We start from the raw sequence: 21,584 nt of genomic DNA on the forward strand, positions 1-21,584 counted from the left end.
GGGCCATGTCCACTGGGCAGCTGGGACCCCGTGGGAAATCCTCCCAGGTCTCTCCACAGTCATCCCTTCCCTGCTGAGGCTCTCTGGTCCCCACTTGGTCCCCGTGGGGCTCTCTGTGTCACAGCAGCCATGCTGGCCAGCTTCGTTGTTCATGGAGCTGATTGTCATGGAAGCTCAGTGCAAAGCAAGGAGGTACTGGGCTTGGTTGGGATGCCCTTGCCCATGCCGCACGTCACCAAATGGCTTTGTTCCTGCCTGTCCCAGAAAGAAGACAGCCCTGTTGCAGTGTTATGTATATGATGATCTCTGCTCCCTGTCCTCCTTTTGAGGATTCAAGCAGCCTTTTAGGGGCTGGGGGGAAACCGTGTGACATGGCAGAGGTGTGGGATGAGCTGGATGTGTGGAGACCTGTGCACAGTGACATGTCTTTCCTGAAAGGTGGTACCACGCCAACCTCACCCGGGCCCAAGCCGAGCACATGCTGATGCGGGTGCCACGCGATGGAGCCTTCCTGGTGCGCAAGAGGAGTGAGCCCAGCTCCTACGCCATCTCCTTCCGGTGCGTCCCTGGGAGAAGGGTGGTGGGCGCGGGAGGTGGAGCTGGGGTGCTGCGGTGTGTGAGAGAGACGGAGAGGGGCCGTGAGTCTGACGTGAGCCCTCACAGAGCTCTTCTCGCTCCTGGATGGCCCTGGATAAGTCCTATAGCCCCTTGAGAGCCTTTAGGACCCCGCTCCTCCTCCCATCTCCTGATGGGAGATGGCTGTGCTCAGCAGCCGGCCCGGGGGCACCTTTTGCTTGGGTGCCTTTCTTTTGGCAGAGACCCTCTCTTGCCAGGCACCAAGTGGCTTCTCTCTGTCTTTGCACCTGCCAGGGCGGAAGGGAAGATCAAACACTGCCGAGTGCAGCAGGAGGGCCAGACCGTGCTGCTCGGCAACTCCGAGTTCGAGAGCCTGGTGGACTTGATCAGCTACTATGAAAAGCACCCGCTGTACCGCAAGATGAAGCTGAGGTACCCCATCAACGAGGAGACGCTGGAGAAGATAGGGACAGCGGTGAGTGTGGGCGGCCGTTGGAAGAGCTAAGCCAAAGGATGATGGAAAGGTCCATTTTGAGCTGGTGCCTTGAAGTGGTGTTGTGTGAGCCATCTCTGTGCTTCACAGTCCACACCTCTTGGGGCTTCGTGGCCTGTTGGAAACACTTATTGGCTTGAGTGAGATTTATTGCTGCCCTTCTGACCCAGGTCAGCAGGGCTTGGGCATCTGTTTGCTGTGTGCAGCATCATCTTTGGTCTTGTGCCTTCCCTGCGGCATTCTCCCGACCTCTCCCAAGGTAGGGGACCTGTTCTCCTGCAGAGCCACAGTTGTCACCACTGGCCCTTTGCTTCAACAGGAGCCGGACTATGGAGCCCTTTACGAGGGACGCCACCCCGGGTTCTACGTGGAAGCCAACCCCATGCCCACCTTCAAGGTACGCTCTCACTGCTTGGCTTGAAACAACCTGCAGGGCCCGAGGGTTTAGCAAGTGTCTCTTTATTTTCCAAGAGCTGTATTATTTTGCACACTCATTTCTAGACCGTGCAGGGAGACATGCTCTAGGCTGAGCCTGCAGGTTCCCAGGCTGGGCTGCCTCTTGTTCTGAACTCTCCAAACTAAACCCATCAGTGGCTCCAGCCCAAAGGAGAGTGCATGTGTGGGGCCATACCCGACTTGTGACCTCTGGTTTGGCATAAATGGGGGCCTTGATTTGTTCTGCAAGGGTCACTAGGGTCTGGCAGCCTCTGGCAGCAGGGTTGGATGCTGCCCTCACACGACGTGCCTCACAGTCCCCCCAACAAACACGTCTGCGATGGGAGGTGACCTCTCATCCCGTGGGCTTGTTGTCCGTGTGACCATCTGCTGCCTGGCCTCACAGGACCCCTCCTCATTGCAGTGCGCAGTCAAAGCCCTGTTCGACTACAAGGCACAGCGGGAGGATGAGCTCACCTTCACCAAAAACGCCATCATCCAGAATGTGGAGAAACAAGAAGGAGGCTGGTGAGTTCATCCTGAGCCTCCTTTTTCCCCTCGGGGACACAGTCAAACCTTGGTGTCACCATCTATACAAGGGTGTGTCCCCTCCAGGGTTAGGTCTGTTTGGGGATTGCCCACAAGCTGCACAGCCCCAAAGCCTCACGCACCCCAAAAGCAGATGATGGAGGAGCTGCCTGTCGCCCATGACCCCCAGTCAGGATGCTCTGGGATCCCACGGTGGGTGCTGACGCTGCCCCTTCCCTCTCTTCCAGGTGGAGAGGAGATTATGGCGGCAAGAAGCAGCTGTGGTTCCCTTCCAACTACGTAGAGGAAATTACTGGTCCCAGCAGCCTGGAGCCGGAGCGGGAGGTGAGCTTGTGCCTGAGCGGAGCAAGGAGGGGTGGTGGGGAGGAGCGCGTGTGTGCAGCCCCCCGTGCTCGGCCGCACTGCCCGGTGCCGTGCCCAACGCCATCCTGCCTGTGCTTCATTCCCAGCAGCAGCTGGATGAGAACAGCCCCCTGGGAGACCTGCTCGGAGGTGTCCTGGACGTGCCTTCCTGCCAGATCGGTGAGTGCCAGGGAGGGATGGAGGACTGGGGGGTGTTACAGCCTTGTTGCATGATGTTTGCGGATCTCTGGGCCGAAGGGCTTCGGTCTCCGTCTGTCTCTAGGCACCCCTGTGCCTGCCGTGAGTGAATGCATGTCTACAGTGTGTGCTTGCTGTGCGGTGACACACTCCGCTGCTGCTCCTGGCACAGATGGTGCCTCGGGGTTTGGGGCTCAGACGTGTCCCCGCAGCCTGAGTACAGCCGAGGAGTACCCAGGGTTGTGCCGAGGAGCCACTCCAGCACACCTTGAACCTGCTCTCAGCGGGCAGCTGCCCCACAGGCAAGGATGCTCAGACCAATTTTGTAGGCTCCTTTTCTGTAAGGATTTGTACTCCCTCGCATACGCGTGGTCCAGCCTCCCTGCCAGGCTGCCGCAGGCTCTGGGGCTCCTGGGTGCTGGCTGAGCTGGGTCCGGTCTGCAGCAATCGGCCATCCCTCGGCTCCCCAGAGCCCGGAGGACGTTGTGCTTCAGGTGGCTGTTCCCACCTGGGCACTTCAGGGCACAGAGTGAAGAAGATGCAGGAGTGGGAGGAAGATGCAGGAATGGGAGGAAGAGGGCATTACCAAGGGCCCATGAGGCTTCTCAGCCCCCTCAGGATACACTCTGCATCCTCACCTATCGCTTCCTGGGCTCCATCTGTTGCCTCCAATGACCAGAAATGGGAGCTTCTCCTCTTAGCTGAAGAGTCCCGGGGCAGCCACGAGTGTCCCTCAGTGTCTGTCCTCTCCCTTCCTCCCTCTGTGGTGTGAAGGACTTGGCTCAGCCTCTGCTTGTGACCTTGCCCTCTGCTCCCTCTCCCCACACAGCCATCCGCCCCGAGGGGAAGAACAACCGCCTCTTCGTCTTCTCCATTAGCATGGCCTCAGTGTCGCGCTTGTCCCTTGATGTGGCAGCCGATACGCACGAGGACTTGCTGGACTGGGTGAAGAAGATCCGGGAGGCAGCCCAGACGGCTGATGCACGGGTGAGTCTGGATTGCCCTTGGCAGGGGAGACATCTCCTTGCCAAGTCCTGGATTTTCCAGGAGCTGAGGAGCAGGTGGAGGCTGGTGGTGGGGGCAGTGAGGAGGCAGCCTGCGACGACTGGCAGAGCGGTTACAAAGACGATAAAGCCAGAGTAATCTTTGACAATATAGCAAGGGGTGGTGGCCATGCATTGTGGCTTGAGAGGTTCAGGCTGGACATCTGGGAAGATCGGTCCATTGGGAGGGTGTTGCAGCCTCGGGAGGTGGGGGATCTCCATCCGTGGAGGGTGGCAAGGCTCAGCTACAAGGCCACAGCTGCCCTGCGCTGGTACCGGTGCCAGTCCTGCTCCAGGCGGGAGGTAGGACCCACCAAGGGCCCTTCCCATGGGCACTTTTGTGGTGTCCCCCCATGCAGACCCAGCAGACCTGCTAGTGGTTCCCACAGCGTGGGCAGGAGCAGCCGCACCAGGCCAGCACTGCCGTTGACCGCAGTTGGTAAGCTGGGTTATCCAATGCCGCTGCTCCCCCCTGGCCCTGACACCTCTCTCTCCCTCTCTTGGCAGCTCTCTGAAGGGAAGATGATGGAGAGGAGGAAGAAGATTGCCCTGGAGCTTTCGGAGCTGGTGGTCTATTGCCGACCTGTGCCCTTCGATGAAGAGAGTGAGCATCTGCCGGTCTGGTGGCCACCGCAGGCAGTCACCGTGGCATTACAGACCCCACAGTGTGCCCCGAGGCGCTGCTTTGGCTAAATCTCAACAGAGGGCAGGTGTCCAAAGCAAGTTGGAACCAGTTTACATTGGAGGTCTGGAAATGTCCTTCTCCAGAGGGTGGAATTTCCCTTCCCCATCCCTCTGTTGCTGGGATCTGTCACCATCCAGAGCAGCTGCTGAGGGAGTGGGGCTGGGGAGCATCACGCCCGATCACCGAGAGCGGTTTCAATGCATTCGGCCATCGGTGTGGGGCACTCGGCAAATGCCTGCTGGGGCGGAGCAGGGTCTGCACAACCTGATGGTGGCTGAGCCAAGGGAGGAGAGGATGGTGTTAGGAAGGGGCCTGGGGTGGTTGAAGTGTCTGGAAAGGGAATGTGCTCCTGGCTTACACTGTGCTGTCTCCTCCCAGAGATCGGCACAGAGAGGGCCTGTTACCGAGATATGTCCTCCTTCCCCGAGACCAAGGCAGAAAAGTACGTCAACAAGATCAAAGGCAAGAAGTTCCTGCAATACAACCGCCTGCAGCTCTCCCGCATCTACCCCAAGGGCCAGCGCCTCGACTCCTCCAACTACGACCCCCTGCCCATGTGGATCTGCGGCAGCCAGCTGGTAGCGCTCAACTTCCAGACCCCAGGTGAGGGCAGCAGGCAGGGAAGGTGGGCAGGCTCCTGGGGTACCCTGTGCCTCCTCCCAGCCACCTGCCTGCAGCCCTGCTAACCCCATCCTGGCAAACAGGGGGTTTAGGAGGGGGTCTACAGTCTCCGTGCCGGGTGCAGGGAGCAGGACCCGGTGTTCATGTCCAGGCATGTGGTTGCCGCAGGGGGATGTGCTCCGAGGGCTGGATTGACCTGGCTGAGCCAGGAGGTTGTGGTGCCATGAGAACAAGATGAAACGGAGAGGAAGCAGGGAGTTCCTCCAAGGTCCCTGGCAGCAGGCAGAGCGGCAGGGGATGTACCGAAGGGGACAGTGCAGCCCCAGCCCTGGGACATCAGCTGGTTGCAGGGTCTGAGTCAAGCTTGCTGCTCTGCTCACCTTTCCCCAGCTTCCACTCCTGCCGTGCAGTCCAGCTTTCCTCTTTCCCTGGCCCTTGCCAAACCCTGCTGTGAGCCTGTTCAGCTCACCAACCCACCAGAAAACTACCTGCCTCTTTTTTCCTGCTGGCTTTTTCATTCCTTTTGTGAATTCAAGCATCTCACAGGGCGGTTTGGCAAATGCTAAAGCCAGCACAAGGGAAGCTGAAAGGAGGGGGAGGAAAAGAAGGGGGTGACCCATGCAGCACTGGGTAGTTGGGCAGATCGCGCATGAGAAAGTCACCCTCTGGCCCCAGCACGTGCACAGGCTGCAGTGAGGCCGTGGCGCACAAGGCATTGCCAAGGGATGGGCCAGGTCCCCTTGCAAAGGGCTTCACACGAGGCACCAATAACCCAGATCTGGCTTGTGGAAAGGGCACGGGGTCTCCTCCCTCCATCTCCTGCCTATGCTCTCCAGACAAGCCCATGCAGATGAACCAGGCCTTGTTCATGTCCAGCGGCCAGTGTGGGTACGTCCTGCAGCCGACCAACATGCGGGATGACATCTTTGACCCCTTCGACAAGAGCACGCTGCGGGGGGTTGAGCCGCTCTCCATCTCCATTGAGGTCAGTACCTCATCCCAGCGTGGGGTCAGATCCAGGCGGTTATACCAAGCTTGGGGTGATATAATGTTTTTTCCGGGTTCCTGGCCTCTGTCTGCAGCTGCTCCTCACCAAACCCCCCTGCCCCTGCTTCAGAGCTATCCTGCACCGCAGGCTTGGAGAGCCCTTGCTGAAGGGGGAGACCCATGGGTGCTGCTGAGGGAAGCGCTACCAACCTCCCTGGGCACCTGGAGAGGAGTAGCAGGAGCATCCCTGGATGCTCCCCCTGGGACCCCTCCCGCCCAGTGCCCAGTGCCGGCAGGTGGCATCCACGAGCCGCAGAGGTGGCATCGCTGTCCCCGGAGCTTGGCCAGGACTGCCTGAGCGCAGGATGGCTGCCAACTGGGTAACACAAGAGCTGTGCCTTGTCCCTTCCTTGTCACTGAGTTGCTCCAGGCTCAACATTACCAACCTTGGTGTGACCCCTTCCCTCTCGGGAAGATGCTTGAGGTCGGAGCAGACTATTCAGCCCATTTCTGTGCTGCACTGCTGGTGATGATAAGAGGACAGGGGGCTGCTGGTGGGGGGTACTGGAGGATGGACTGCAGATGCTCGTTGAATCTTTTTCTTCCCGGATGGCAGGACTGGGGCTGAACTGTTCCCATGTCAGCTCACAGAGCCGCATGGCAGAAGCTCTGCAGGGGTATGGGATAGCTCAGCAGACAAAGGTCCTTGAGGGATGGGAAGGCCACAGCTGTGCCAAACCAGATGGCTTTTGTATTTGGACTGGTGGCTGTCCCACTAGCCTGTACAGGCATCCCTAGTGGTCTCGGAGCCGAGCTGACCATTTATCTGTGGGTCGGCAGTGTCCTCTGCAAGTCCCTTCATCTCAAGCAGACCTTGGGGAGGAGGCAGCGGAGATCCTGCCTTTAGGTGCTCACAGGTTTCTGACAACATGCACAAACTGCAGCTCCTCTGAGGCCACCTCTGTTTCAGAGTGATCCCACCTCAGAGAGCCACTGCCTTGCTCAGGGAGGACACCCCATTATGTCCCATCTGCACTATCATCAACCCCATACCCACTGTCTCCCTAAAAATCCCTGTCTATTTTCCAAATTCTTCCTGCATTCTGGGAGGCAGCTGCAACCAGCAGGTGTCAAGAGTCACTGTGCCGTAGCCTGTCACCGTCTCCTTTAAGAGACGGGCTCAGCTTTTTGTCCTCTGGCGAAACTGCCCGATGTCCCCACCAAAGCCAGCTTTCACGGATGGAGAAGCCGTCTCGAGCCCAGCATGACTCAAAGCACATGATCCAGCGTTGGCAGCGCGTCCTTCCCCTGCAACAGCAGCGTGCCGACAGCACGCTGGAGTGGCATATGGCCGCTGGCAAGAGGGAGCTGGGATTTCTTTCTCCTGCAAGGAAGCAGGTTGTCATTTGAGTTGAGCACAGACTGTGCTACGAACAGGAGGCAGAGCAGCAGCAGAGAGCAGCTCCTTTTCGTCCTCAAGCCAAAGCAGGAGGGCCAAGAAGTTTCAGCAAAGAAGGGGGTGTCCAGCATAGCTCTGCAGACAGGGGAAGGCGGCTCGGCTTCGCAGCCCAGCTCCAGCTTGGCTGGCTGGAGGGGGGATGCTGTGGTCCCAGGCCTGGCTGTGCAGGTGGCAGACAGGAACCTGGGGCAGTTCAGCTGCCTTTTTTTATGGCTTGCAAGTCAAATTGGTGATCGGTAACACCATAGCAGCTTCCAGGGGTGGGAGCTGTTTTTCTCCGAGAGGTAGGCTGGGCTAGGCTGGCTGTCAGTGTCTCTTCTCTCTCCAATTAGCAGAGCCAGGGTGATTTATTTGGAAAGAAAATGTCTTGGTATGCAAACACGGGGCTTTTTTGTGGTGTTTTTTTTTTTTTTCCTTTGCTCCTGTCTCTTACCAAGTCTCTCCCGCTCTCTGCCCAGGTCCTGGGGGCCCGGCACCTTCCCAAAAACGGAAGGGGAATCGTTTGTCCTTTCGTGGAGGTGGAGGTGTCCGGGGCCGAGTATGACAACGCCAAGCAGAAAACCGAGATCGTGGGTGAGTGGGTTAGTGAAGGGAAGGGAGAGGGATGCACCACCGCTCCTGACCGTGGCATGAGCAAAGCCTGGCCCCAGGGTGGGGGCTGCCCCCACACTGCCCGTGGGCTCAGCATCAGCCGTGGTGGGCAGCGGGGGGCACGGGGCTCGGCGGGGGCTACCGATTGACAGCGGTGTTTTATGACTAGCGGACAACGGACTGAACCCTCTCTGGACCCCGAAGCCGTTCCACTTTCAGGTCAGCAACCCCGACTTTGCCTTCCTCCGCTTCGTGGTGTATGAGGAGGACATGTTCAGCGATGAGAACTTCCTGGCTCAAGCCACCTTCCTGGTGAAAGGCTTGAAGACGGGTAAAGTGCTCGGGGAAGCAGGGAGGGGGTGTCATGGTGGTCCTCACCAGTTTGCTTATTGCACCATTAACCAGGGAGATGCTGAGTCATGGGAGGACGCTGTCAGTCCCCAGGCTGGCTCAGTCCCTCCTGTCCCCATGACAGGTCACATCCCCAACCCGGTAAAGGAAGGAAGAAGCCATTTGCTAACATCTCTTGGGGCCAACTGCTACTTGAGGGGGGGGTGTTGGAGAAGACCCCCTTGAGTTCTGAGCCAGGGGACTGGCACCTCACTGCCTGTGCCGCGAGTGACGCTGGGGCTGTCTCTGCCATAGGTTTCCGAGCTGTACCTCTGAAGAACAACTACAGCGAGAACCTGGAGCTGGCTTCCCTGCTAGTCAAGATAGACATTTTCCCTAGCAAGGTAAGGCTGGGTCACGCACAAGAAGGTGACTGTGCCGCAGGGCTGAGGAGCAAAGGCAGCGAGCCCTGCCTGGCCCGCCGGGTGCTGCCCGCTGTCCTGCTCTGCTCCCCTCCGCAGCGGCATGGCTCTGCGCTGCCGGCGGGTCGGTGCAGCAAAGCTCAGCGTTGCCTGGCCTGAGTGCATGCAGGACAGCCAAGTTTTCAGCTCTGCGCTGTGGCAATGCATGGAGGGCTGGCAGGATGGGAAGCACCAGGCTCGTCTCCTGCAGTGAGCTGGGGCGTTTCAGGCAGGGTCCTGCCTGGGCTGCATTTGACTTGCCTGGATATCCCTTCAGCAAAAGCTGAAGGAGGCAGATTTGCTCCATCCCAGTTCCTATCTGCGCTCTGGGGAAGTTATAGTTCAGTATCACGGAGCCTGGCTGGCCCAGGGCTGTCCGTGTTGGCATAAGCAGAGGGCAGGGCTCCTTCAGAGACAGATGTTTCTTGTATTTCTTCATTTAAAATGATGCTGGTGGGAGCCAGCGATGGTTGTTAAAGACAGAGCAGCTGCATGTTGCAAACCCCAAGACCCCTGGACACCCTGTGTGGCAGCTCGCAGGGCAGCCAGGGCCCTGCACCAGGACTGCCTTTGCTAGAAGACGTACATAGACTTTGAAATTCCAAGCCCTTTACTACTCTATTTTTTTTCTGATCCAAGCAGGAGAATGGTGAAATAAACCTCTTCAGTGCTTCAGCCCTACGGGAACGAGCAGGGGATGCTTCCAATCAGCTCCTGGCGAGCAGAGGCAGAGAGGGGTCCTTCGACTCGCGGTACCAGCAGCCCTTTGAGGACTTCCGTGTGTCACAGGAGCAGCTAGCTGACCACTTTGAGAGCCGGGAGCGAAGGTATGCCAGTGCTTGTTGAGCTCTTCCCAGCATGAGACCCCCCCCCAGCATTCAGTCTCCTCGGTGGAGGCAGATAAATGCAGCCTCCCAATAACCCAGAGCGGAGCTGCAGCCTTGTTTGCTGCGTGGAAACCCTAAATTTCAGCGTGAAAGTTGTGCCAGTCCTTGGGAGGGAGTTACTGCTTTGGGGCCCATGGGCATAGGGTAGGACAAGGAGCTGCCACCCCGCAGCCGCTGGCACTTTCCCCTGGGGGTGGGGGATGGAAAAGCCCCCACTTTCCTCCCGTGGGGTGGCTTTTGACACTGGAGCATTGCCCTTGATCATCCCTTGGTCAGCCTGAGCTGTGTCCCCTCTCTCTGTGCGCCCCTGCAGGGTACTGCGGAGGACCCGGGTCAACGGGGACAACCGGCTGTAGCCCATCTCGGCGGGCGAAAGCACCTCCAGTGCTAGTGAATCTCACGGCACGCTGTGAACTGGTTTCTATGGAAACGGCACTGCTATGGCCTACTTTCAGGCAGCTTTTCCAGTTTCTCTGCTGAAGTGTGTTCCAGTGGAGAACTAAAAAAAAAAAAAAAAAAAAATTGGAAAAACCACCCTGTAACCAACCCCAAACACCCACCAACCTTCACCACCAAGCCCTTAACGAAGCGCATCGGTGCGTACAGCCTGCCAGCCGCCGAGGTGAGAGACAAAACTGTCTATAATCACAAGGAAAGAGACCCAAAAAAAACCCAACCAGCCCTCTGCCGTCGCTGCTCTGCGTGTATTCCCGGAGATCCCACTCCTGCGCAGCTGCCGGAGGCCCTTTGCAGCCATCCTTTGCTGTACCCGTTCCCAGCGCACCGGGCAAGGGGGGACTTAAGCGACCGAGGCAGCACGTATCTCTGTCCTGGCGGCGTTGCATCTACCTACCTGTATAGCCACTGCCTATGGGTCCAGTAGTGAAACTCTACATTTACAAGGCCGCTCTAGCTTTAAACGACAATAAAAGTGTCAGTATTACATGTGTGGTGGCTCGGGTGTCTGGCGGTTTGCCCCCCCTGCCCCCCGCAGACCTGGCTGGTGCTGTGGGGGGAGCTGGGCTGCAGCCCTGCCTGGGAGGGCTGCACTGCTCCCTCCTTCCTCCTGGCTTTAAGGAGTTTGCAGCTACTGGGGGAAAAAATAACCAGGAGCAGCCTCAGGTTTAATGTTGTTCACTCAAAAGGGTAAAACAAGGCTATGTATGTGCTACAGCTGACCATGCTTTTCTGAACCAGACTGGGGACAAGCAGTTACTCCAGGCTGCAGAAGGGCTCCTAGGACGGAGGTATCTGGGCTCCGGCACACTGCTGGGTCACTCACTCAGGGCCTTACGCCACGGGTAAGTTGTCGTGCTTTTAAAACAAACGGGAGGGGTTGTGACTGAGCATTCCCCGCTCCCAGCCAAGCAGCTGGGGTGCAGGGCACAGCCACCCCATGCACAGGGCAGCTCTTGCTGTTGTGCGCCGGTAGCACCGGGCATAAGGGCATCACCGTGGGCTTCCCCAAACGCAAGTGCAATCACCAGTCGACTCGCATTCGTCTTTTACGCTCTTTATTTAGGAACAACCAAAAATGTCTGGTTTCATTTCAACAAACTGTACAAGCAAGCTCTTCCCCTCGCCCACCCTCACATCCACATATACAAAAGGAAGGGAAACTTGCCATTCACTTCTCAGAAGTGGCATTGTTGCTACAGGGAGTTCTTGCCCTCAGAATAAGAGCAGGTAAAGTCCATAGCAGGTACAAGCTACCCTAGCCCTAGTAATAGCCACAGCCCACAATCACAGGCAGCTTCACTTTTTTTTCCTCTTTAAAACCTTTACCAAAAGTAAAAACTATTTCCTGTCTCACACGATTGCCAAGGTGACCATCTAAAATTGTGGTCTTAAAAAAAACACAATAATAACCCCACTGGAACCCCCCACACCTCCCCGGTACAAAGACGGTTTACACAGCAGAGCCCTTGCTCTGCTCCCTAGCTGCACGGCCACCCTTATGAAAGGTCCCGTTGCAGCTACAATTACATTTTCCTTTGGATAAATCCAAGCAAAAATTCCAGGTCATTCAGCACCAGCATGATTTCTAAATAACAAAAATTAAAAAAAAAAAAAAAAAAGAGACCCCATTAGGCTGACTTTGTGGTCTGCTGAGAAACAAAGTGATCAACACGCTGTTCCCAAAGTCTCTCTTTTAGTGCAATGTTAGTATGTGCAAGGGGAATCACAGCCACGTACCCATAACACCACCAGGAGCCGGATGGGGCAGAGAGAAAGTGCAATTTTAGCAAGAAGTTTTCTATGCCATGGATTCCTAGCCCAACCTTCACTAGCACCAGTAAGCAAGAGTCCTCCTAATACCACCCTCCATCAGTACAGGGAAAAAGTGGCTTTAACTGTGCCATCAAAATATGGCCAACATCAGCCAACAGAGCACTCTTTACTGGAACAGGCAATAACAAGAAAACAAAACAAAACAAAACAAATAAATCACTGCTTAGGTAACAGAGCTCCCTTGCTCTGCTTTAAAGTTATGCGATGCCAATCCAGCATTCCTGGCAGGGACCACTGCCAGTAGAACATACAGCAGAAACTAAACTTGCAAAAAAAAGGTATAGCTTGCAAGTGTCTCATCCCCCGCTCCATTTGTAGTGTTGCCTAATCTTACCCTGCTGGTTTTGTGATCAACTGAGAAATTACAACAGAGGTTACTGCAGTGAGCTGAATCACACCAGGCCACCGGCTGATTTGAAAAGAGCAAAGCCAAAATTATCTGGGCAACAGGAGAGAGAAGTTTACAAGCCTCTTAAATACTATCAACTTGACAGGAAGGTGCAGCATCATGTTAACTTTCTAATTTGTGCCTAAGTGCTAAAAATCATCTTTCTCTTCTGATTCCCAGTGACCCAGCTTCCAAACATCACCTTCCGATCAGGTTGCCTCTGTAATGTCTCTAAGAGAGGGGCTGCAGGGAAGACAGAATACAATACTTCTACCTGTGACCAAAAATTGTTGCTTTTCATTAAAAAAAAAAAAAAACCTAAAAAAATACCCAAACCCCTAAATGGAAAACCAGCCTTCTACATCCTCCTTTTCCTCCTGAACAGACAGGGGACACCTAGCAAAAATTAACCAAGCCGGTATCTTGCAGCTCCAGCTTCTGTGCGAGCATCGCCCAGGTAGGTTAAGGTTCTGCATTCAGCTGGGGGCTGACTACGGGGTTTCTCATCACAGCTGCCAGCAGCTACTGCTTTTGCTGGTGGCTTTTCATGGTGACCAACGCAAGCCCCTGGCAGGGAGGGGACATGCAGCTGCACTAAATACCTGCAGTCGGAGCTCTGCGGGCGTACGCTGACCGCTGCATGCCATGCATCGAAGCAAGCACCTGTGCCCATTCCTCTGGCCACGGCTGCGGGCCTGATGTGCAGCACCGCTCAGCTCTCAGGCAAGTGGAAAGAGGAGCCTGTAAATCATAGTTTGTTTAGTGTTCTGCTGAAAAAAAAAAAAATAAGAAAAAAGAATGACTTCCAGGATGCTAATCAAGGAGCTGAAAAATAAGGTACCCAAATGAAACACAGAGCCATGCCTAGAAATCTCATGGCAGGGCCTGCTGATAACGAATAAAGTAACTCTGTTCTTCGCATCAGGAGAACCAGCAGCCCTTTACATGAGCGAGCCAGGTAGGGCACAAATCAGGGTTTCGCATTATTAAGCAATTGGATTGTGCCCTTAATCTAAGCAGCCTCAGAGACATAAGTAACAAGATTCACATGGATTAAAAATGATGGTTACTACTGTGCCTGTCAAGCTCAAGCTCTCATACAGCGGATGGAGGTGAAGAATTTAATCTCCCTTCCTTACTGATGCTGGCTACACGACCTCTATCTTACACTCCTCCTTTCAAGTCAAGATAATCATCTTTGATTAGATGATGATAAATATTCACACACTGCGTAGAATTGTGGTGACACTTCCTCTTAACACCAGAAGAGCTGCTGCTGGGACTGTCAAGCTATCTCTCAATTTTTCCTTTCAGTTTCAGATGCAAACAGATTTCCAATGATGTCCTGCACCACAACCTGAGTCTGTTTGGAGATGACACTTGCCTCTCCTCAGCTTCAAAAACGATGCAATAGGGAAACAGAGAACCACAGAGCTAAACCCTCAAAAATCTTCAGCTTATGTTTTCATGGAGATTTCAAGTCAACTAAAAAAAATGCAGATAACAAGGAATGTAGGATTTCAAAAGGGAACTCGATTACTTTTTGATTTTTTTGTCTCTAAATCTTACCCTCCCCACGCAATGGGGCTTGCCAGCCCGGTCGCCGCGTCTGAGGGGAGTCTGCATGGAATCACTTTTTAAAATTCCTCCAACCCAAAAGAAAGAAAACTCCTGCTGTGCTTGTATGAATGCATGGAGACAAAGCTCAAAAACCTCAGCAGCTTCCAACCCTCAAGGCTGGTTTTTCTGTGTACACCGGGAAATTCTCCCTCTAGCTCACAAGACTTCTCTTTTCAATTTTTCTGGAAAACTGGCCAAATACAATCCAAGTGCAAAAGATTTCAGCTAGTGCGTGGAAAAATGGTTCAAAGGGACCAGTTCATACCATAGTCCTTAAGCATTTCTGTAGATGGAGCGGGGATCACTCTTCCAATTAGCCATAGGCCTTTAAGTGTACAGCAAAAATCCCACAGAAAATCACCTTGAATGGGCAAACTACACTTCCAACATATTTATATAGCAAGTAGTTAGTAGAAGTGTACATTTTTAATGTACATCTTAATGCAATAAAGAATCAATGGCATATCTGAACTGTATATATGTGTACTTAAATAAACCTGCATGTACATAGACACTAGAGAGTAAATTGACCAACCTGTATTTGTTCTCTGAAGGTAACACCGTACATACACTCATACTCTCGGGCCGCACGACTCCCAGATCTGCTACCTCCGGCTCTAGGACCACCCAGATTCTCCCATCACCTGTGACATTTTGGGGTGCGCAGGATTGCAACCGCGAGGGTGAACCCCTGGGGCTCTGGCTGTCTTCGCAGTGCAGCCGCCCCTGCTCTCCCGGGAGAGCCGCAGGGATGCTGCCCAGCTAAGCCAACACGAGGCCGAGGTGGGATTGCTGCCGGTTACGCCTCCAACCACGGCATGACCGGTAATAGTGCTTCTAAAGGGAAAGACATTTAGGGAGCCTGGTGTCACAGCAGGGTGCTCCGGGTCAACACCAGCCCTGCTCGCAGCGTTTTGGGGAGGGTTCGTCTGACTGCTAAGGGATGGTTGCAGTGCAGGTGTCTGCATCTGAGCCTGTCGCCCCGGCTCTCTTTAGGGTGCAGGTCATCTCCTCCTGGAGCGGATGCTCACGCCTGGCCGCAGGGGTTACACCGTGCACCAGGAGAGCTACGCAAGCTCAGGCACAGGCACCTACCACCAGGCGAGAGGAAGCCCTCTCTCTTGCAAAGCACTGAGCAGAGAAAATCCCTCCTAATAGTTGAGCAAGGCGGCCTCTTAAAGAAGGGACAATGAAAGAATTGGAAAAGCAAGGGCAATTAAAGGTAGAAATCAGACACCATCTTTGGAAGAGGTTCTGAAAGAGCTTTTTTTGTTTTTAAACCAGATTTTTTTTGTAAATCTCTGGATCCGATCCTTTGGGGCTTGCTACCCACCCTTCTAATAAATATAATTTACCACCAACAATAAAGTCTCCCACATTAAAAAGCTCTCACTAAATAAAAACCTTCTACTGAAAAAGCTTGGCTGAGTTAGCTTGGCAAAAATAAAGAGCTATGACTACTCTCCATAAATACATCAGCGGATAAACACCAAAAACTATTTAAGTTAAAGGACAATGTTGGCTCCAAAACAAACCAGGAATGAACCGGCCACGAATTAATTCAAACTAGAAATTTAAATAAAGTTTCTAACCATTCAAAGGCAGTGAAGTTCTGGAATAGCCTTCCAAGAGCAAAAGTGAAGGCAAGACATGGAACCAATTTTGAGCTGGGATTTGATTAGTTTGTGACAGAATAGTCTGACACAGCATTTGGCTGGACTATTCAGCTCAAGAGTTTCCCTTCTAGACCTTGTTTTCTATTAGAAAAGAATATTAAAAAAAAATCTTCAAGTAGTTGCATCACACAGCAACCACCCAAGACAACATGGGCACATTAAAAATGTACAGGTACCGGGACGCAGGAAGGTTAACTGGGAAATTTATTTTGCTGTTTTGCCAGAACTATTGCAGATGGACTGGAAAAAAAAGGGGGGGAGAGAAAAAAAAGACTGGAGCAAACACTTGAAGTTACCAGCGCTGCTGCAGGAGGATCTGTCATGTAGGGCTGCAAGAGGGAAACTTCCTGATTGCAGAAGAGCTGCTGCCCCGCCGATCCCTCGGAGACAACAATGACTTGAACCACTCACAGCAACGCTGCATATTCTCTGCGTTTGTTCTCTGAAGAACAGCTTGTTCTCTCTGAACAATGAAAAGGATTCCAGGTCAGGATGGAAAAATTATTATGTGCTAGTTCTCAGTGATTAAAGAGAGACTTGGAGATTTAATAGCCTGCTACAGTCAGTCTCCAGGAGTGCAGGGGAAAATATTCTAGCCAGCAAGGGACAAATGACACCAAACTCCATCTCCTGGGTTGTCTGGGTCTGGGAACCTGCTACTTACTGGAGAGTGTGCAATGCTAAATCTAACATCATCCATAGGGATGAAGATCTCACTCAACTCCCACTGGACTTTAATGCAAGACTGGCAGTTCTCTTCTCAGATACCTTTCCTTTCCTAACGCACACAGACACACTTGTGTGCCCGCAAAGCCCCTCATTGCCAGGGCTTAAAGACCAGAAAGGGCAGAGAGAATATATGCAGCCATGCCAACCTTTAGAGAACAAACACCTTAACGGACAGATGAAGAGGGAAAGAAAAAAAAAAAGAAAAAAAGAAAAAAGTACTGTGCACGATAGTCCATATCTAAGCAATGACCTTGTTTACACAATGTCTGAGATGCGTTATGCTTGTATAGGCAGCTGTAGGCATTGGTATATGAATATGAAATCTGAAAGTCTGTCCACTGGAAAGCAAACAAGAGCATCCTATTTCCTGGGTGCGAGCTGAGCCCCCGCCTCCGCCAGCTCTCAGCCATCTCCTCAGCTGGGCCACCGAGAGCTCTGCACTAAGTGCCCAGTTTTTGCACGCGCGCTCTCTCGTGTGCTGTGCTCAAAGGTCTCAGTTATGGCAGTGCTTTATCACCACGTCCTGCTCCTGAGGTTTGCATCAGGCCGGCCCATGGGTTTTTAAAGACCAAAAATTTCTTCTCAAGGGTAAGAGCAGATCCTCCGGGGCTGGTGGTTTGAGTTCAGTCTGTTTCTGAAAAAGAACAGAGGTGTCAGAGATGCTCCGGCTTGCCACAGGGGCCTGCAACCCAGGTGGGGTGCTGCGTGGGGACGAAGGGGTGCAGGAGTGCCTTGGAACAGGCAAAACTGGGAGCCTTGATGGAGTCAGCTGTGGAGAAAGGCCAGCCCCATTCAGAGGGGCCAGGAAATCCAAAATCCTCGTGGGAGCAGAGCTGGGCTTTGGCCAGTGGCAGGACTAAGGTGGGACGCAGCCTGCGGCACTCCAAAGCCGTGCACCCTCACTTAGCACATCCTGCCTCTGTGCCACGAGGGGTGATGGGACCACCTCAGAGGGTGCTAGCACGGGCACGGCCATCGCCCTGGCACAGGCACAAAAGCTGGCCCACCACCCTTCCCCAAACCGCTCCCGCTGCAACGCCTCCCCAGCCCGCTCCTGCGGCCACAGCCGCTCCCCAGCAAAGCGCACGGGGCAGCGCACACCCAGACCTCTCAGCTACAAGAAGGGCAGGGCCACATTCAAAGCCATGCTCCATCTCCTCTGCATTAGACAGGGGAGGGAAGCAATGAATTTTAGTGGATTTTCATACTTTTTTTTTCTTTTTTTTTTTTTTTTTTATTTAAGGCCTGCAGCCATGTCAGAAGTGTGCGGGAGGCTCCAAAGCAAGGCAGTGAGGCTGGAGAAGATCCCAGCTGCCCAGCACACCGGCAAAGGGCTGCACGCGTGGAGCAGGCGAGGGGCTCTGCAGCCCGTGGCGGGATAGGGCAAGTGCTCGGCCATCCCCATCTGGTGGGAACCCTGCCAGGGAGGAAACGGCCCCCAGCTGCACTTCTGAAGAGCCCACGGAGGGCTTGGAAACCACCTCTCCTCTCCTCCACACACACATGCACACACACACATGCTTTTCAAAAGTGAGTCCTGGAGGAGGGGTAGGGCCAACAGCTGTAAACGCCAGCCCTCCATGTCCTCTCCCTCCTTGCAGCCTCCATCTTCAACACTCAAGCCTTGCCCTGCGCCAAAGAGGGATGCTCTCATCTGGAGAGCTGGCTGCAGGAGATGGAAGGGAGGATGCTCTTGCCTGGGCAGGTAGACACGGGTTATGTTTGCTGCCAGAGGCCAAGGGGAGGCATGGAAGGAGCCACTGGCTGGGGGACAGCAGCCAGGCCCCTTCCTTCCCAAATACCCATCCCCTTCATAAATAAACCTAAGGGCCACCTTCCCCCGGGGCAGGTAAAGGGACCAGACACTCCCGCTGGTTTTACTTAGGCTTAAAATAAAGCCAGGATTTGGCTTCAGAGTGGAGCCAGCATCCAGTGACCAAGGCCGGCAGGGGTGGGCAGGCAGCAGCACTCACGGCATCTCACCGGACCTTCCTCATCCTCCTTCCCTGGCCCTCCTCTTTCCCAGGGGTTTCCTCGCTGCTTCGTCAGTTAAATCCCAAAGAGCAGGACCGGACACTAAACCCTTCCCTAAAGCCTCAGTTTCCCAAGGGGGAAACGCTCAGTGCCCCCGTGCTCGCCCAAACCCTCCCATGGAGCCAGCCCTGTCCGAGGTGGGGGCCTTACCGAGCCGTGCAGCGGGCGGCGGGCCGGGGGCATCGGGGGTCCCAGCGCTGCCTTCCGGCCACCCGGCTCCCACGACTTGCTGCTCTCCGACACCTCCAAGCTGGCCTCGCACGGCCCTTTCCGGCTTCCCGCCGTCTCGCCGGCACAGGCTTCCTCAGGGACGGCGCCCCTGCTCTCCTCCTCCACCTTCACCGCAAACCACACCTTGAGCTGCTGGGCGCTGAGGTGGGAGCGCTCGCAGAGGCCGGGCAGGTCCTCCTCCCGCAGCCCCTTGTGCTTCTCGTAGTAGTCCTCCAGCACCTCCCGGCCGGCGGGGCTGACCTCCACCAGCCCCGGGGGGAAAACCCCTCGCCTGTAGTTCTCATACCACTTCAGCTGCCCGTTCTTGTAGCCGTACCGGCTGTCCCCAAACCAGCGAATGACCTCGGCCCGCGGCAGACCCGTCTGGGAAACAATGGCATCGTACTCCTGGTTTGTGGGCCGCTGGGTCTGCACGAACATTTGTTTCAGCAGATGCCGCTGCTGGGCCGTTTTTTTAAAGTTCAGTTTGGTTTTCGGAGGGGTGGGTGGCCGGCTGGAGCTGCCGTCCCCTTTCTCATTTGCACCGGCCCCCGGTAACTCGCTTTTGCCGTTGGACTCGGTCACTCGCAGGTTTTTCAGGTTGATTTTGATGGGACTCACTTTCCGCTCCACCGAGTTCGGGTTGTTGCCAGTGTCGACTGAGCCGTTTTCGCTCGCGGCCCTCAGCTCATCCGAGGAGTCTTCCCCTTCCCCGCCGCCATTTTCCGCCTCCTCCTCCTCTTGCCGAGCCGCCTCCTCCACTTTCTTATTTTCCTCCGCCACCTTCTTCTTCCTCCTCTCCGAGAACCAGCTATCAATCTCCCTCCGTGTCATCTTCGTTTCCCCCCTCAGGCGGTTCACCTCTTCCTCTGCAGGAAGGGGATTTTGAGCAAAACTGCTCTCCAGGGCCTTCAGCTGCTCCGGTGCCCGCTCTTTGTACTTGGTCGGCGTGAAGTCGGGCGCTTGGTGCCATGACTGCCGCCGCGGTGGGTGGTGAGGGGCCGGCGCGGCTGCCGCCGCTACCGCAGGGCTCGGCTCGGCTCCTCTGGGCGAGACGTCGAAGGTTATCTCAGGCAGGGAATCGAGAGCGCTGTCTCCAGGGAAGACGGCCCGGCCGCCTCTCACGTTCCTGTAGTGGTACCTCCTATCGCTGAACCATTTTCGAATCTCCTTGGTGGAAAGGCCCGTGATTTTTGTCAGCCGCTCGACTTCGGCCTGGCCAGGGAACTGGTTTCTGCAGAAGCTGCCTTTCAAGGCCGAGAGCTGCTCGTGGGACTTCTTGTTTTTGTACACGTTGGGATCCAGGAAGGTCTGTGAGGAGATCGCCGGGCAGGCGGTGAGCAGCGACTGGCCACTGTTGACCACCTTCACCCCCGACGCGTTGCTGGAGCTCACCGTGCCGTGCTGTGCCGCCAGCTGTGGCTTGGGGACAGAAGTCACCGCCAAGGTGAAGGAGGAGCTGGTGCCCTTCAACCCGTTTGCCATGATGGGCTGCGTGACCAGCAGCCCCCCCGTCCCCTCCGGCTGCCCCACCACGTGGCCCGGTAAAGTCGCCTGAATAAGATGGGGGACGTTCCCGGGGTTCGCAACCAGCGGCGTGTTCAAAACTGTAATGGTGGGTTGCGGCACGGACTGAATAACCGTGTTAAACATCTTCTTCCTGGCATCTTCAATCTCCTCCGGTGACCAGCTGATGCCCTGCTTCAACCTCTGGGCAGTGAACCAGATCTTCAGCTGCTCTTCTGGGTACTTCGTCACCACGGTCAAGTAGCAGAGCTCGGCTTTGGTTGGGTAGGGGAACTTGTGGAAAGAGTTTTTCAGGAAGCTGTTGGAGTCCATGGTGGCGTTGTACGTTGGAATGCTGCTCAGGGGGATCATCACCTTGGGAAGGGACTTGGACGTAGGTAGCTGCTGATGCAATGGGGGCTGCTGCTGCAGTGACACAAGTTGTGCAACACCTGCCTGCAGAACAGGCACGTTTCCTATGATGGAGCCATTCACTATATGAGATGATTTTGTCGAACTTGCAGTGGGCTGGCTGACCGGCACAGACCCGTTTGGGAATGAATGCTCTCCGTCCTTCACCTCCGACTCACTGCCCAGCTGACTTGACACATTCTCTTTCAGCGTGTGGATTTTTTTGGCCTCCGGTTTACCTTTCATTATCTTCATGATAGGGGTTTTGGTAATGATAATTTCAGACTGGCCGTCCACCCCTTCTTCAGGGACCTCTCCCGGAAGGTCATGGCTGCTGGTGGCCTCACAGAGACTTTGCTCCACAGTTGTATGATTGTCCTGCTTAGCCACCCTCCAGATGAAGCTCGTTTCGCCGGCGTGCGACTCTGCATTGTGGTGCGAGAGCCCTTCATGGCTATTTGCTAGAAAGCTGCACGCAAGACACGCAAACGCAGGGTCTTTGCTAAAGTCTAAGTGCTCAGAGTCCAAGTGCCCAAAGAAGTGATGAAGGTCTTGAGATCCAAAGTCACAAGACTTGCAGATATAAGTGTCACTATCAGCAATACCGCGGTGCCCGTTAGACAAAGCTCCATTATTACTGTTACTGGCACCAGCATCACTAGCTGCTGGCCCTTCCACAGGAGCATCTTGTTGCATTCCTTCACGATCATCTTCTACAGCATCCAGTTCAGTCTCCTGAAGCACCAGTGTTTTTACTGGTATCATGCAGGGAGTTGTGGATTTTCTTTTGCTAGCCATCGCTACAATTGATCCAGATGATTATTTTTCTTTCATTTAAATTAAATTCAAATTTAAAAAGCGCTATTGCAAGTGCTCTGTGGTCTAGATTCCAGCAAATTCATGATGTCCCGAAGAGTTGTCAAATGTTGACAAATGTTCATATTTGCCACTGAACCTGAGGACAAGGAGAGGGAGGAGGGGTTAGTTCCCTTGGCATTAGACAAAGCACAACTGTCCTAGTATTTAACTGTTTCACTCAATAAATCATTTTCAGCCTCTTT

At 54.6% G+C, this 21,584-nt stretch overlaps 2 protein-coding genes across 2 annotated transcripts in view; one reads left to right on the plus strand and one right to left on the minus strand.

Annotated features, from left to right (window-relative positions):
* Positions 1 to 10,155, plus strand: part of PLCG1 (phospholipase C gamma 1) — a 49,693-nt gene extending 39,538 nt beyond the window's left edge. The window contains exons 18-32 of the mRNA XM_050907368.1: positions 439 to 558; positions 871 to 1,051; positions 1,389 to 1,466; positions 1,929 to 2,032; positions 2,281 to 2,377; positions 2,503 to 2,575; positions 3,423 to 3,580; positions 4,144 to 4,240; positions 4,700 to 4,924; positions 5,779 to 5,927; positions 7,847 to 7,961; positions 8,149 to 8,310; positions 8,625 to 8,713; positions 9,410 to 9,597; positions 9,971 to 10,155. Of these exons, the coding sequence (XP_050763325.1) occupies positions 439 to 558; positions 871 to 1,051; positions 1,389 to 1,466; positions 1,929 to 2,032; positions 2,281 to 2,377; positions 2,503 to 2,575; positions 3,423 to 3,580; positions 4,144 to 4,240; positions 4,700 to 4,924; positions 5,779 to 5,927; positions 7,847 to 7,961; positions 8,149 to 8,310; positions 8,625 to 8,713; positions 9,410 to 9,597; positions 9,971 to 10,013 (1,879 nt within the window). The 3' untranslated portion in view covers positions 10,014 to 10,155. The remainder of the gene's footprint in view (positions 1 to 438; positions 559 to 870; positions 1,052 to 1,388; positions 1,467 to 1,928; positions 2,033 to 2,280; positions 2,378 to 2,502; positions 2,576 to 3,422; positions 3,581 to 4,143; positions 4,241 to 4,699; positions 4,925 to 5,778; positions 5,928 to 7,846; positions 7,962 to 8,148; positions 8,311 to 8,624; positions 8,714 to 9,409; positions 9,598 to 9,970) is intronic.
* Positions 10,156 to 16,940: 6,785 nt separating this feature from the next.
* On the minus strand, positions 16,941 to 21,321 carry ZHX3 (zinc fingers and homeoboxes 3). Its single transcript, XM_050907370.1, is given in 3 exon segments — positions 16,941 to 16,996; positions 18,547 to 18,603; positions 18,606 to 21,321. Coding segments are annotated over 3 exon segments (2,784 nt in total). The 3' UTR covers positions 16,941 to 16,985.
* Positions 21,322 to 21,584: the final 263 nt, after the last annotated feature.

Source organism: Gymnogyps californianus, chromosome 17, assembly GCF_018139145.2.
Source record: "Gymnogyps californianus isolate 813 chromosome 17, ASM1813914v2, whole genome shotgun sequence".
NCBI lineage: Eukaryota > Metazoa > Chordata > Aves > Accipitriformes > Cathartidae > Gymnogyps > Gymnogyps californianus.